Source organism: Heterocephalus glaber, unplaced genomic scaffold (assembly GCF_053883595.1).
Source record: "Heterocephalus glaber isolate CG9 unplaced genomic scaffold, H.glaber_assembly_v1.0 deba00001719, whole genome shotgun sequence".
In the NCBI taxonomy this organism is placed as follows: domain Eukaryota; kingdom Metazoa; phylum Chordata; class Mammalia; order Rodentia; family Bathyergidae; genus Heterocephalus; species Heterocephalus glaber.
This window is the reverse complement of record NW_028258432.1, coordinates 59,232-73,364: the sequence shown is the minus strand read 5'-3', so window position 1 is coordinate 73,364 and position 14,133 is coordinate 59,232. Positions and strand designations below refer to the sequence as shown.

The window sequence follows — 14,133 nt, the reverse complement described above, 5'->3', positions numbered from 1 at the left end:
GCTTCATGGAGCATCTTCATGTCTATACACTTTCTGATCTCTTGTTTCTGTAGGATAGATGGCCAGGAGCAAGATCACTGGATCAGATAGTAGTGATACTTTGTTTTCCCAAAAGAAGCAAAACAAGAAAGAAGAAAAATTATTATTTACACAAAACACAGAAAGCTGAGGAAGTTCCAATAGGTCAGCACTCAGAAAAATTGTAAATGGATTAAGGTTTTCTATTAGAAGTTGGAAAGTCTCAAGTTAAATTTCGAAAAGCAGAGGCATGGATGTCATGTTTGAATAGGTATATCTAACAGAATGACCCAGAAAAATTGAAAGTAAAGATGAAAAAACATGTCCTAATTCTAACCAGTGGAAACTGTTAAAACAATAATACTACACAAAACAAACATAAGAAAGTAATATTGGGCACAGAATGCTAAGAAAATATTACATGCATATGTGCTTTCCTAATAATACTGATTTCATATATACACAAGAATTGTCCAACTTATGTGGAGAATTTAGCAACTTCTTCATTATAAGGAAAGATTTTTTTTTTGCTTAAATTATTTTATTGGTACGTTTTAGGTGTACAATATGTTTACATTTCTCATTGGGTGCTTGTACCTGTGCATGATGTATCTTGGTTCTTGTACCCTTCATCCCCTCCACCCTTCCCTATTTACATAGACTTTGCTGCCATTTTTTTCTTTTACTGGATAAAGAAGATGTGGAGTTTTTTATAAAATGGAGTACTACTCAGCCATAAAGAATGAGAAACTTGAGACATTTAGAGCTCAATGAATGCACATTGAGGCCATACTCTTCAGTGAAATAAATAAGACACACGTGTAAATACCAAATAGTTTCTCTAGTGTGAGAAACTGAAAGTGTAAATAAGGATTAAAATGATTAAAATGAATAATTGATAATTTGAAATAGGAAGAAAAGGTCCAAAGGGGTAGTGGAAATGGGAGGGGAAGGGGAAAGGAAAGAAGGGAAAAGAAAAATAAGGAAAAAAATTTAACTTAATACTCTCAGAAGTGGATTGCTCAAGCTGAAAAATTAGGAAAATATAGAAAATTTGAGCAGTGGGCACTGTATAACTTAATAGGCATACAAAACTGTGTTTTAGAGAAAGAGTACATATTGACTACGGCACACATGGAATATTATAAAAATTGGCCATGTTTCATGCTCCAAAAAGTCTCAACATATTCCAAAGAATGATATAACAAGTAACATGATTAAATTCTGAAAAATTTCAAAAGCAGAGCAAATAATATAAGAAAGGATGTATATTTGGAATATTTTTAGCAGTAGCTTTCAATTGGGAATGCTTTATTGTTCATAATTAGATGTATGGGTTAAAACATATACATAAAGTGAGTGAATTAGTTGTGCTCTATCACCATGCATAATTAACATAATATTGCATAGAAAAATCAAGTTCAAGAAGGACCTATGTCAGTGGTGGCAAACCTGTGGCATGCATACTGTTTTTCTTTTAAGGCAAAAGATGTTAAAGTATGAGCTGTTTTTTCTAAACTAAAAACCTCAGTATTCAGTTTTAATTGGAGTGTTGGGACTTTGCAATGAATAAGTGGGTTTTAGGTTGCAGTTTAGTCACTCACCTCTAAACAGTTTGCCATCACTAAACTATACAGCGAGATATAATTTATATAAAATTAAAAATGTAAAATAATATAGCTGAGCATGGTGATGCACATCTGTAACCGCAGCACTCTGGAAGGCTGAGACAAGAGGATTGCAAACTAGGGCCCAGCCTAGGCAACTTAGCATTCAGTGAGACTATCTCAAACCAAAAATGGGGTTGTGAAGATGTAGCTTAGTGTAGACATCTGGCTTCAATCCCTACTACCACACATACACACAAAGGAGAGTATCGTGTTGTATATAACTCTTGGATATAATCATGCATAGTGCAATTTTATTAGTTAGCATGTTACATTATGTTAATAACTACTTTTTAGTAGATAACATATAATGCTTTAATATAGTACCTGTTTAAATAACCGATATTCATGTTTATTTAATTATGTATAAAATTATTTAATATATAATTATTTAAAGTAACTTTTATTATGTTAACAACATAAAATAATTATGAAGAAAGAATAGTCATTTATCTTTGTGGAGGAAGAAAGGAGAATGGAAAAAGTGATGGAAGAGGCCAAAGAGATTTCTGCAATACTTCTAATATTTTCTTTTAAAAACTTAAAAAAATTTGTTAATTCTGCATGCTGGGGACCTAGGAGCATGTTTTATTACTCTGTTTTTTTCTGTTTGAGATATTTCATTGTAAACCAAAGTTTGTATTACTTGCCAGCCTGTAGTTTGTATTTTAGTTTCAATATTTTGGTTTTCTTATTTTTTGTTGTGTAAGAGTTCTTCTTTTTTTTTTTTTGGTATTGAGAATCAAACTCAGGCCTCATGCTTGCCAGACAGTTGCTATACTGCTGAGCTGCATTCCCAGTTGTGTATAAAAGTTCTTTATGTTTAACATTCCAAACTGAATTTCTTTCATTTTTCTTGGAGCTACTTATACTTAAAAAGTGACTTGATTTTTCATCTTCCATTCTCAAAGTTTATTCATTGTTTCTATTCTTACTTTTTTCTCCTTGGGTCCCAAGAGTTTCAGTCATGAATGTTAAAGAAAAAAGAATTACAGAGTCATTTTTCCCTAGGGATCTTCAATTTAAATTTGTGATGCAAACCTGCTCTTACCATTGACTCAGCTCTGGATTGAGATTGCTGTTCAGTGAGAATTGCCCAGGTCTCAAGAAAAAAGATGTTTTATTCTCCTTTTACTTTTCAGTCTAGTAACACATGCATCCATATTGAGGATCTCTGGTGTGCCCAACACAGTGCCTCAAATCCAGAGCATTGTGGACCACAGACATTCAGAATAAGGGCATGTTTTGTCCTCAGGAAGGGTGACCAGCTGCTTGTGACAGTCAGTACAGCACTGTGGCAAGTTTCTGCCTCCCACAAAAAGGCAGCAAGAGAGTCTGGAGCAGGTAATGAAGCCCTGTGATCATATTTAGCTTTTCTCCACCAGGGGCCTGCCTTGGATGAGCCAGCCCACTTCTGGTCCTCCTCCCTATTCAGGGCCCTGTGGCTCAGGGTGGGACTCAGAGGGGCTCATCCCCCACACTCCTTGAGCCATTACCATGCCTCTACACTCTGTGTGCCTGGCTACGTGGCTTTACCTGGCCAACTCTTATGTCCAGGAGGTCTGGGACCTGTCTGCTGCATGCCCTCTCCTCTGTTCCCGCAGAAGGAGGGAATGGGTGACAGAGTCACCTTTGAGGAGGGAAGCTGTGTTTACTGTACAAAGAAACCACCATGAATATATGAAGAAACTAAATAATAACAAAGGTGATATGAGTATTTCAGAGATATACACATAAGATTCCTGTAATTGTGATGGATTTAGTTTTCAGACCTCTCCACACATCTTTAATGGGGACAGGGGTGAAGAAATGGGCCAGGACCTAAACTTCTGTTTTGTTTTCCTTCTAACATACTTTATTAAGACATTGTCCACAAATTAGGAGAAATCTTGTTTACCACTAATAGGATAGTACTTATTTTGCAACATAAGTAAAAAGGACCAAAAGGAATTTGGCGCCATAACTCTGATGAATTCCAGAGCTACTGGTTTCTAGTAATGTACTTTCAAACTACACTGTTATTTAGTACTGAAAGCTTTCATTAAGAATGCCAAATCTAATAATAGCTTCTAAAATGATCCAAACAAGCACACTATGTTTAACTCCTCCTATGTTCACACAAACAAACTAATTTAGCTCATTAAACATAAACCTTTCCCTGCAACTAAACATTAAGATTAAATACAGAATACTATCTTTTTTGAAACAAGGTTATTAATACCAAAGCAAACTAGAACATGAATGTTAACCGGTGAAGAACCAATCATTCTTTTTTGTTTCAAATGTTTTCTAATGTTCAGTAATTGTGTAAAGACTTTTCTATACAGGCCAATATTAACCTATTTTGTTTTATGAGAGAAATGTACAAACTGTACCCTTGATTATACCCCTGCAAATAGGGCACTTTCTTAGAGAAGGGGCACATTCCTGGCATACTACCAGACGACCCCAAGGAATGAATACAGCAGAAACTTCTTTGTCCATACACACTTTACAGGTTCTTTCTTCTTGCAGCCTCCTCAGTTGTTCTTCCAGTGACAGGCCTGAAACATGTTCTGTTAGAATATACTTCATATTCTTTTCCCCAAATAAGTTCTCATATAATGTAGAATCAATTTCTTTTAGACAGTTTTTGAAGACTGCCTAAAACTGCAGCATTTCCTTTAACTAAAATGGTATCAATCAGTTCTCTTGCTTGTAAAAATATTTTTGTTTTTTGTTTAATAATATCATGTTCCTGTTTATTAATTACATTGGCCTTTAAAAGATTATCCAGGACAGGAATGACATTTGTCAACCATTGAAAGAGAGCCATTCTATTCTTCTGAATTAATGACATCATCTGATGCAATTTCTTCAGCTTATCTTTCTTTCTCTTTTCTGTCATCTTCAGCATTAAAAAGTGCTGAGACAGTATCATTAACTGTTTTTGTAGTTCTCTTTGGTGGTTAGGATTTTATTCTCAACTGTCTGCTTCACCAGGCTTCTGTTAAAACCCGTTTCCAAAGCAGCTTTAACCACAGGGGTATTCATCATGATGGCATATTATTGAAGAACTTTCTCCAGGTCCAAAATGTACAATTGGTGCATCAATATTTTCTTCTCCAGGAGTGTCTGAAGTTGATAACAGTTGTTCAAGAAGATGAGGATATCTAGCTTGAATCTCATCAACAAACGCCTGCCCTTTCATGCATATCAAGAACTCACACCTTGGAAACCACTTGGCATGCTCTACTCATGGATCATCTCCAGATTCCCAGCACCTCAAACAGCCATCACAACAAAAGCATTTGACATCATCATTGCAACCAACATAATAAAAACCAGCACTTGCAAGCTGCTCAGGCTGAACTGGAACAGTAGATGGCCAGTATATAAATGTTCTCATTCAAGCTGTGTCTGCATGCTCAGATTTGAAATACTAAATCTCAGCATTTCCAGAGAATTTTCCAAAAATGGGCAGTTGGGAAAATGTCTCTGATGTTCTGACATGGCATCATCCTTTGGCTCCCAGTTACTCAGCTTTCCACCGCAGGCAGAGCAGGCAACCCTACCTCCAGGTCCTGTATAATAAAAACCAGCTTTTGCCAAGTCTAATGGTGACAAAAGGTTAATGGCCATATTCTGTAAGTAAAAATCTGGCTTCTTCAGTACTCCCGGGATAACTGTAGGGGTTAGTCCTCCCTGGAGAGAAGTCTTCCACTGCTCTGCAGTTAAGAGGGTTTGGTGAAAGGATGGAACAAAAACCACTGAATGAGCCACTGTGTTCCAAAGTAGGAGATAATGAATGTGTCAAGCTGTTTCTCACTACAGAGTTATTCTTAGAGGTGGATTGCAGGCTAGCTGAAATCAGATTCTGAATAAAGCTACATCTGGGGTATAGCTATTTATGCTTTCCAATAGGATTGTCTCCTTGTTTCCAATTATCCAGCTTCAGGCCACAACAGAAGCTTTTGACTTTGTATTTCACACCAGTGTAATAGAAACCAGCATGAACAAGACTTCTTTCTGAAACAGGAACACAACTGGGAAAAGCTGAATATGTAGACATTCTGTAGAGTTCACATGAAAAGTCATACTTCATTTTTTGTTTGCTGTCATTTGTCCAATTTGGCAAGATTGTGCTCTCTTCCATTATAGTTTTAATTTTTTGATATGAGGGACCTTGGACAACTCTTTGGGAGGTAGTTTTGTTCATGAGTGCATGAGAGAAGTTTTTCATGGCTAAAAGTTTTCGCATAAAATTTCTCATCTCTTCACACTTAGATTTTTACCACAAAAAAGGGATCAAATGAGAGACTCCTACTTATGTAGAATTCACTACACCTTCTTTATAGAATTTATAACTGAGTATACACTCAGGTATGATGAATCACTCTCCTAAATTACCGAGATACTACTTAGCACTCTCTGGGATGATTAACTCTTATAGGTAACCCAAATGCTATTTGCTCATAGTTTGGTGTAATAACTAACGTAAAGACCTGACACATTTTATACACTTTTGAACATATTAAAACTCTTTGATTTTTCAAAAAAGTTTATACTCTTAAAATTCTAGGTAACTATAGAATAATTAAATTATGCCTTTAATTAAATTATTATTTAATTTGGTTATAAGCTATGAAGTCTGAATATCAGGCCAATCACTGGATAAGCCACCAGAATAAAGTTATAATGTAGGCTTTTTTCCCTTATAAGCTCTTTGATATGACATCCAAATTAACCTCATTTTATTCTAACAAACAAAAATAATTGCTCATACTATCGAAAGTCTAATTCTAATGGCTTATCATCAAAGTATTTACTTAAGTTACATTAGCATCAGTTAATAACATTTGGGGAAGTCAAGCTTTATTGAATCTATGTGATATCGCATGAATTTTGCTTAGTGTTTATAAACTGTTAACTCTTCTTTGTTTAAAATTATTTACACTTCTTTCAACTTCCTGAAGTATCACTATATTGTCTTTCTTCCTAATTGTGTGTATCAATTACAACTGTTCAACTAAGGTATTTTCTCCATAAACTTAACTAGTTAACCATAAAATTTCCACAACATTTTAAAAATTAAATAACCTGCTCTTCGTTTAGGGACCATTCAGTTATAATACTGGCCATGTGGTAATTTAGGATCAATTTATCAAAAGACACATTTTTCTTCTGTTATCACTAATGTCTAACAAAATATTACTACCAACAGAACTACTGCATACACATAATATAACAGTAATTTACTAAGCTTCTTTCTAAAAACAAAATTACACTTCAAACCATATCCCTTTATAACGTTTTAGAGTCCCCACAATGGGATTTATTTCTGTATAGAGGAAAAGTAGGGGGAAGAAGGCTCTTCAGAGCTGTAAATCTTAGCGCTGGTGCAGAGGACAGGGCAGCCTCCCCCTTTGGCCTCCGGAGAGCCAGGAAACAGCGGTGCCCACCCAGAGTGCAGCCTGGATCCACCAGCTCCCCTTTGCCTCTGGCGTTCCCGAAACCCCTTGCCCCAGCTGTACACTTTTGTTTTGAAGAAAATTAAAAAAAAAATAAAAGTATGAATTATACTCTGCAAATAATGGCATTGGATTTCAAGCTTATGGCTTCGTTATTTTATTCTGAATTTTCTAAGACAAGACAACCCAACATTCATCTTCAGATGGCAGAGATAATCTCTGACGTTGGCACAGATGATTGACAGGGAGGTACCAGCTCTGTCCTTGTGCAAAAACCTCTCCTGTTTCTCTTTCTCTGAGTCATCCTTGGGTCTTCAGACCAATGATCAATTTCTGAGTCCACCCCGACTTCTGAACTGAATCCCCTCCCCCTGCTTAGGATTCCCACCTCATCAGCTGTCCAAGATGCAACCTTCATCTCACTTGTGGCATTGACTACTTTGGAAGGGTCACAGGCAGGGCCACATTAGTTTAGGGCACTGCACTTCTCAATGCCAGGAAGATACTGTTTTACAAATACCACACACACACTGGGGGACAGTGGTTGGATGGGGAAATGGTTCATACATTAACATGGCAGGATATATCATGATGAGTGATTCTGTGATGACAACTTGGATCTAATTTCATTTCTGTTTTGTGAATAAGAACATTGTGAATTTAACTATTATTAGAACCATAGTATGTGTAACATCTCACAAAGCTGATTTCAAGACACTACAGCATTGGGTTTCAGTGTGAGTCACTGGGGTAAAAAACCAGTCTCTGAAGGTCCTTAAATGCTCACTCCTGTATGGGAAAGACATATCCTATGTCTATTATGGTATGAACACATACATATAATTTTCCCTGTACATGTCAACATTAACATTTCATTATTGAAAACAAAACATTGTAAAAAACAAAAATTACAATCAGTCAGACAGCAGTAAAGAGAAATAGAGGTTGTATTGTCTTCTCTCCCGTTGCACTTGCGTGGGTGGGCTTAAATCCTCGGTTTGTGCTTTACTAGTTGTTTGTGGCCAGTGGTGTGGAAGTGGAGTGGGGCAGAAACCTGTTTGGACTGTTGACTCTTTTTTGGGGTGTCTTGTTTGCTTTGTTTTGTTTTTGTAAATTTTATTTTATTGGTAGATTTTAGGTATACAATATAATGACATACATCATTGGAAATTTGCACCTTTACGTAAGCTCGTTTGGTTCTTATCTTTTCCCCCTTCCCTTGCCCTTGCTTCAACCCCTCCATCCCTCCATATTTACAAACACTTTGTTTTCATTTTTTTCATTTTCTCCTATTAATTGTATTCCCTTCTTTCCTTTCCCCTACCCTTCACGCTTCGCCTTTGCCTATGCCCCTTTTCTTCCTATTTCACATTATCTATTATAACACTTAGTCCTTGTTTACACTTTTAGTTTCACACATTAAAGAAACTATTTGGTATTTACACATCTGTGGCCTATTTATTTCACTTAAGAGTATTGCCGCAATGTGCATCCATTTAGCAATAAATGTCTCTAATTTCTCATTTTTCATGGCCAAGTAGTACTCCAATTTTACTTAAAAACCACATTTTCTTTATCCAGTCTCCAGTTGATGGGCACTTGGGCTGTTTCCAAGTTTTAGCTATTACAAACTGTGCTGCTATGAACATGAGTGCACATATATCACTGTGGTATGATTCTTTTAATTCTTTGGGGAAGATCCTCAGCAGGGGAATAGTTGGGTCAAATGAGACTTCCAGTCCTAGTACTTTGAGATACCTCCATACTGATTTCCACAGTGGTTGCACCAGTCTACATTCCCACCAGCAGTGGAGCAGGGTTCCTCTTTCCTCACAGCCCCACCAGCATTTGTTATTCATTGATTTTTTGATAGCAGCCATTCTTTCTGGAGTGAGGTGGAATTTCAGCATTGTTTTCATTTGCATCTCTCAAATGATCAGTGATGTTGAACATTTTTTCACGTATTTATTTGCTATTTCTACTTCTTTGTGTGAGAAATGTCTGTTCATTTCAGATGCCCGTTTTTTGATTGAGTCTTTAAATCTGGGAAATTTGATTTTTTTAAAGTTGTTTATGATTCGGGATAGTAGACCTTTGTCTGAGGGACAGCTCGTGAAAATTTTTTCCCACATTGTGGGTTGTCTCTTCACACTGCTGTTGGTTTCTCTTGCTGTGCAGAAGCTTTTTAGTAAGAAGAGATCCCACTTGTTGATTGTTTGTGCTAGTTCGCAGGCAACTGAGGTTTTGTTCATAAAATCCTTTCCTACACCAATGTCTTCAAGAGTTATTCCTAAACTCTCTTCCAGCTGGTTTAGTGTTTCCATTTTAATATTTAGATCTTTAATCCATTTCGATTTTAGTTGAGTGCATGGTGAGAGATATAAGTCTAGTTTTAATCTTCGGCAAGTTGAAACCCAATATTTCCAGCACCATTTATTAAAGAGGCTATCTTTCCTCTAGTGAGAGTGTTTGGCTCCTTTGTCGAAGATGAGATGGCTGAGTGTGTTTGGAGTTGTTTCTTCACATTCTAATCTGTTCCACTGGTCCTCAGGTCTGTTTCTTTGCAAGTACCATGCTGTTTTTATCATAGTAGCTTTGTAGTATGTTTTCAAGTTGGGGGTTGTGATACCCCTTGCCATGTCTCTGTTGCCTAGAATTGCTTTTGCTATTTTAGGTCTCTTCTTGTTCCAAATGAATTTTTGGATTGTTTTCTCAAGGTCCATGAAGTGTGCTGCTGGGATTTCAATTGGGATTGCATTGAATCTATATAGCAATTTTGGAAGTATGGCCATTTTTACTATTTTGATCCTTCCTACCCAGGAGGAAGGGATGTCTTTCCATTTTGTGATAACGTCTTCAATCTCTCTTTTCAGAGTGCTATAGTTTTCAGAGAAGAGGTCTTTGATTTCTTTTGTTAGGTTGATTTGTAGGTGTTTCAGTTTTTGTCATGCTGTTGTGAAAAGAATTGATTGCCTTATTTCTCTCTTAATCCATCTTGTTTCTGTAGAGGTAAGCTATTGATTTTTGTGTGTTGACGTTGTATCCAGCTACTCGACTGAATTTGGTGATTAAGTGTAGAAGACTTGGTGGAGTTCTTGGGGTCTTCTATATACATTATCATGTCATCTGCAAATAATGACAATTTGACTTCTTCATTTCCTATCTTTATTCCTTTTATTTCTTTCTCTTGTCTAATTGCCGTGGCTAATGTTTCCAGAACTATATTGAACAAGAGTGGTGCTAGTGGACATCCTTGTCTTGTTCCTGATTTTAGTGTGAAGGATTTCAGTTTTTGACCATTTAGTATGATATTGGCTGTTGATTTTTCATAAATGGCTTTTATCAGATTGAGGTAGAGACCGTCTATTCCAATTTTTTATAGAATTTTTATCATAAATGCATGTTGGATTTTTGTCAAATGCTTTTTCTGCACCTGTGGAGATAATCATATGGTTTTTGTCCTTGGCTCTATTGATATAGTGTATTACATTGATTTGCTTATGTTGAACCATCCCTGCATCCCTTGGATGAATCCCACTTGGTCAAGGTGTGTGATCTTCTTGATGATCTTCTGGATTCTATTTGCCAGTATCTTAGTAATGATTTATGGATCTATGTTCATTAGTGAGATTGGCCTATAGTTCTCTGTTTTGGTTTGGCCCTTCTCGGTTTTGGGGATCAAGGTGATGCTTGCTTCCAGGAATGAATTTGAGAGTATTTCTTCCCTTTCTATTTCACTGAAGAGTTTAAACAGTAATGGTAGTAGTTCCTTTCTAAATATTCTGTAGAATTCAACAGTGAAGCCTTCAGCACCCAGGCTTTTCTTAGTTGGTAAGTTTTTAATTACGTTTTCAATTTCATTTAATGATATTGGGCTGTTTAGAATTTTTAGGTCTTCTTTGTTCAACTTTGGTAATTCATATGTATCTAGGAATCTGTCCATTTCTTTTTTGTTTTCTATCTTATTGGCGTATAGATTCTCTAAGTAGGTATGGATGATCCTCTGGATTTCTGGTGGGTATGTTGTAATTTCATCCTTTTCACTCCTAATTGCATGGATTTGGGCCTTTTCTTTCCTTTTTCTGATAAGGTTGGCTAAGTGTTTGTCGATTTTGCTTATTCTTTCCAAGAACCAACTCTTGGCTTCATTGATTTTTTTGTATAGTTCTCTTATGGACTGTTGACTCTTTTAAATTAATTTTATTGGTACATTTTATTGGTACATTTTAGGTATACAATTCATTTACATTTATCATTAGGTGTTTGTACCTGTACATGATATATCTTCATTCTTATTTTTTTCCCCATTATCTGTGTGCCCTTCACCCCCTCCACCCTTCCCTATTCACATAAATTTCATTTCCAATTTTTTTTCTTTTCTCATAGTTTTTCCTTTCCCTCTTCGCCCCCCCCCCCCTTTCACTCCTTCGTCTTTGGACCTTTTTTCCTATTTCAAATTATCAATTATTCATTTTCATCATTTTAACTGTTGTTTACACTATCAGGTTCTCACACTAGAGAAACTATTCGGTATTTACACATGTATGTCCTATTTATTTCACTTAAGAGTATGGCCTCGATATGCATTCATTTAGCTATAAATGACTCTAGTTTTCTGTTCTTTATGGCTGAGTAGTACTCTATTTTATAAAAAAACCCCACATCTTCTTTATCCAGTTTCCAGTTGATGGGCACTTGGGCTGCTTCCAAGCTTTAGCTATCACTAACTGTGCCGCTATGAACATGGGTGCACATAGATCACTGTGGTATGATTCTTTTAATTCTTTTGGGAAGATACCCAGCAGGGGAATAGCTGGGTCAAATGTGACCTCTAGTCCTAGTTCTTGAGGTATCTCCAAACTGACTTCCACAGTGGTTGCACCAGTCTGCACTCCCACCAACAATGGAGAAGGGTTCCTTTCTTCCCACATCTCTGCCAGCATTTGTTATTGATTGATTTCTTGATAGCATCCATTCTTTCTGGGGTGAGGTGGAATCTCAGTGTTGTTTTCATCTGGAACTCTCAAATGACCAGTGATGTTGAATATTTCTTCATGCATTTATTCACTGCTTTGATTTCTTTGTCTGACAAATGTCTGTTCATTTCAGATGCCAATTTTTGAATTGGGTCTTTGAATTTGCAGGGTCTGATTTTTTTCAATTTTTTATATATTCTAGATAGTAGTCCTTTGTCTGAGGTACAGCTACTAAAATTTTTTTCCCATATTGTAAGTTGTCTGTTAGCTCTGTTGGTGGTTTCTTTTGCAGTGCAGAAGCTTTTTAATAAGATGAGATCCCAGTTGCTGATTCTTTCTGCTAGTTCCCGTGATGCTGAGGTTTTGTTCATGAAGTCTTTTCCTATCCCAATGCCTTCAAGAGTTCTACCTAACTTATCTTCCAGCAAATTTAGTGTTTCTGTCTTAATATTTATATCTTTAATCCACTTCGACATTAGTTTAATGCATGGTGATAGGTATGGGTCTAATTTTAATCTTTGCAGGTTGAAATCCAGTTTTTCCAACACCATTTATTAAATAGGTTATCTTTCCTTCAATGATGGTGGTTGGCTCCTTTGTCAAAGATGAGGTGGCTGAGCATGTCTGGAGTTGTTACTGCATCTTCTAATCTATTCCACAGATCTTCAGTTCTGTTTCTTTGCCAGTGCCATGCAAATTTTATCACAGTATCTTTGTAATATAGTTTCAAGTTGGGGATTGTGATACCCCCAGCCATGTCTCTGTTGCTTAGAATTGCTTTAGCTATTCTAGGTCTCTTCTGGTTCCAAATGAATTTTGGGATTGTTTTCTCTAGTTCTGTGAAGTATATTGTTGGAATTTCAATTGGCCTTGCATTGAATCTATGTAGTAGTTTTGGAAGTATGGCCATTTTCAGTCTATTGGTTCTTCCTACCGAGGAGCAAGGGATGTCTTTCCATTTTCTTGTATCCTCTTCGATCTCTTCTTTCAGAGTGCTGTATTTTTCAGTGTAGAGGTCTTTTGCTTCCTTTGTTAGATTGATTCCTAGATAGTTCATTTCTTTGGATGCTAATGTAAAAGGAATTGTTTCCCTAATTTCTCTCTCAGTGAGTCTGTTATTTGTGTATGAGAAGGCTATTGTTTTTTCAGTGTTGACCTTGTACCCAGCTACTCTACTGAATCTGTTAATTAAGTCTCGAAGTTTTCTGTGGAGTTTTTTGGGTCTTCTATGTAATGTATCATATCGTCAGCAAATAATGACAGTTTAACTTTTTCTTTCCCTATCTTTATTCCTTTTATTTCTTTCTCTTTTCTAATTGCTGTGGCTAATGTTTCCAGAAGTATATTGAACAGGAGTGGTAATAGTGGGCATCCTTGTCTTGTTCCTGATTTTAGCGTGAAAGTTTTCAGTTTTTGACCATTTAGTATGATGTTGGCTTTTGGTTTTTCTTAGATAGCCTTAATCAGGTTGAGATAAAGGCCTTCTATTCCAATTTTCTGTAGCGTTTTTATCATGAATGGGTGCTGGATTTTGTAGAATGCTTTTTCTGCATCTATTGAGATGATCATATGGTTTTTGTCCTTGACTCTGTTAATATGGTGTATTACATTTATTGATTTATGAATGTTGAACCATCCTTGTATCCCTGGGATAAATCCGACTTGGTCAGGGTGTCTGATCTTCTTGATGACCCTCTGTATTCTGTTTGCCAGTATCTTGTTGAGGATTTTTGCATCTATGTTCATTAGGGAGATTGGCCTGTAGTTCTCTTTTTGGGTTGGGTCTTTCCCTGGATTTGGAATCAAGGTAGCACTTGCTTCCAGGAATGAATTTGGAAGTATTGCTTCCCTTTCAATTTCCTTGATGAGTTTAAAGAGTAATGGAATTATTTCTTCTTTAAATGTCTTGTAAAATTCAGCAGGGAAGCCATCAGGACCTGGACTTTTCTTTGTTGGTAAATATTTTATTACATTTTCAATTTCACTCATTGTAATTGGGGTGTTTAGAATTTCTATATCTTC

General features: G+C 36.4%; 1 protein-coding gene across 14 annotated transcripts in view; it reads left to right on the top strand.

Annotated features, from left to right (window-relative positions):
• The window catches only part of LOC101717569 (BMP-binding endothelial regulator protein), a 321,597-nt gene that overhangs the window by 258,214 nt on the left and 49,250 nt on the right, over positions 1–14,133 (top strand). Inside the window, exon 16 of one of the 14 annotated variants that reach the window (XM_087199426.1) lies at positions 4,794–13,860. The exons of the other annotated variants lie outside the window; for them this stretch is intronic. Within the exon in view, the coding sequence (XP_087055552.1) occupies positions 4,794–4,803 (10 nt within the window). The 3' untranslated portion in view covers positions 4,804–13,860. Of the gene's footprint in view, positions 1–4,793; positions 13,861–14,133 lie in introns of those variants that run through there. 14 annotated transcript variants of the gene reach the window in all.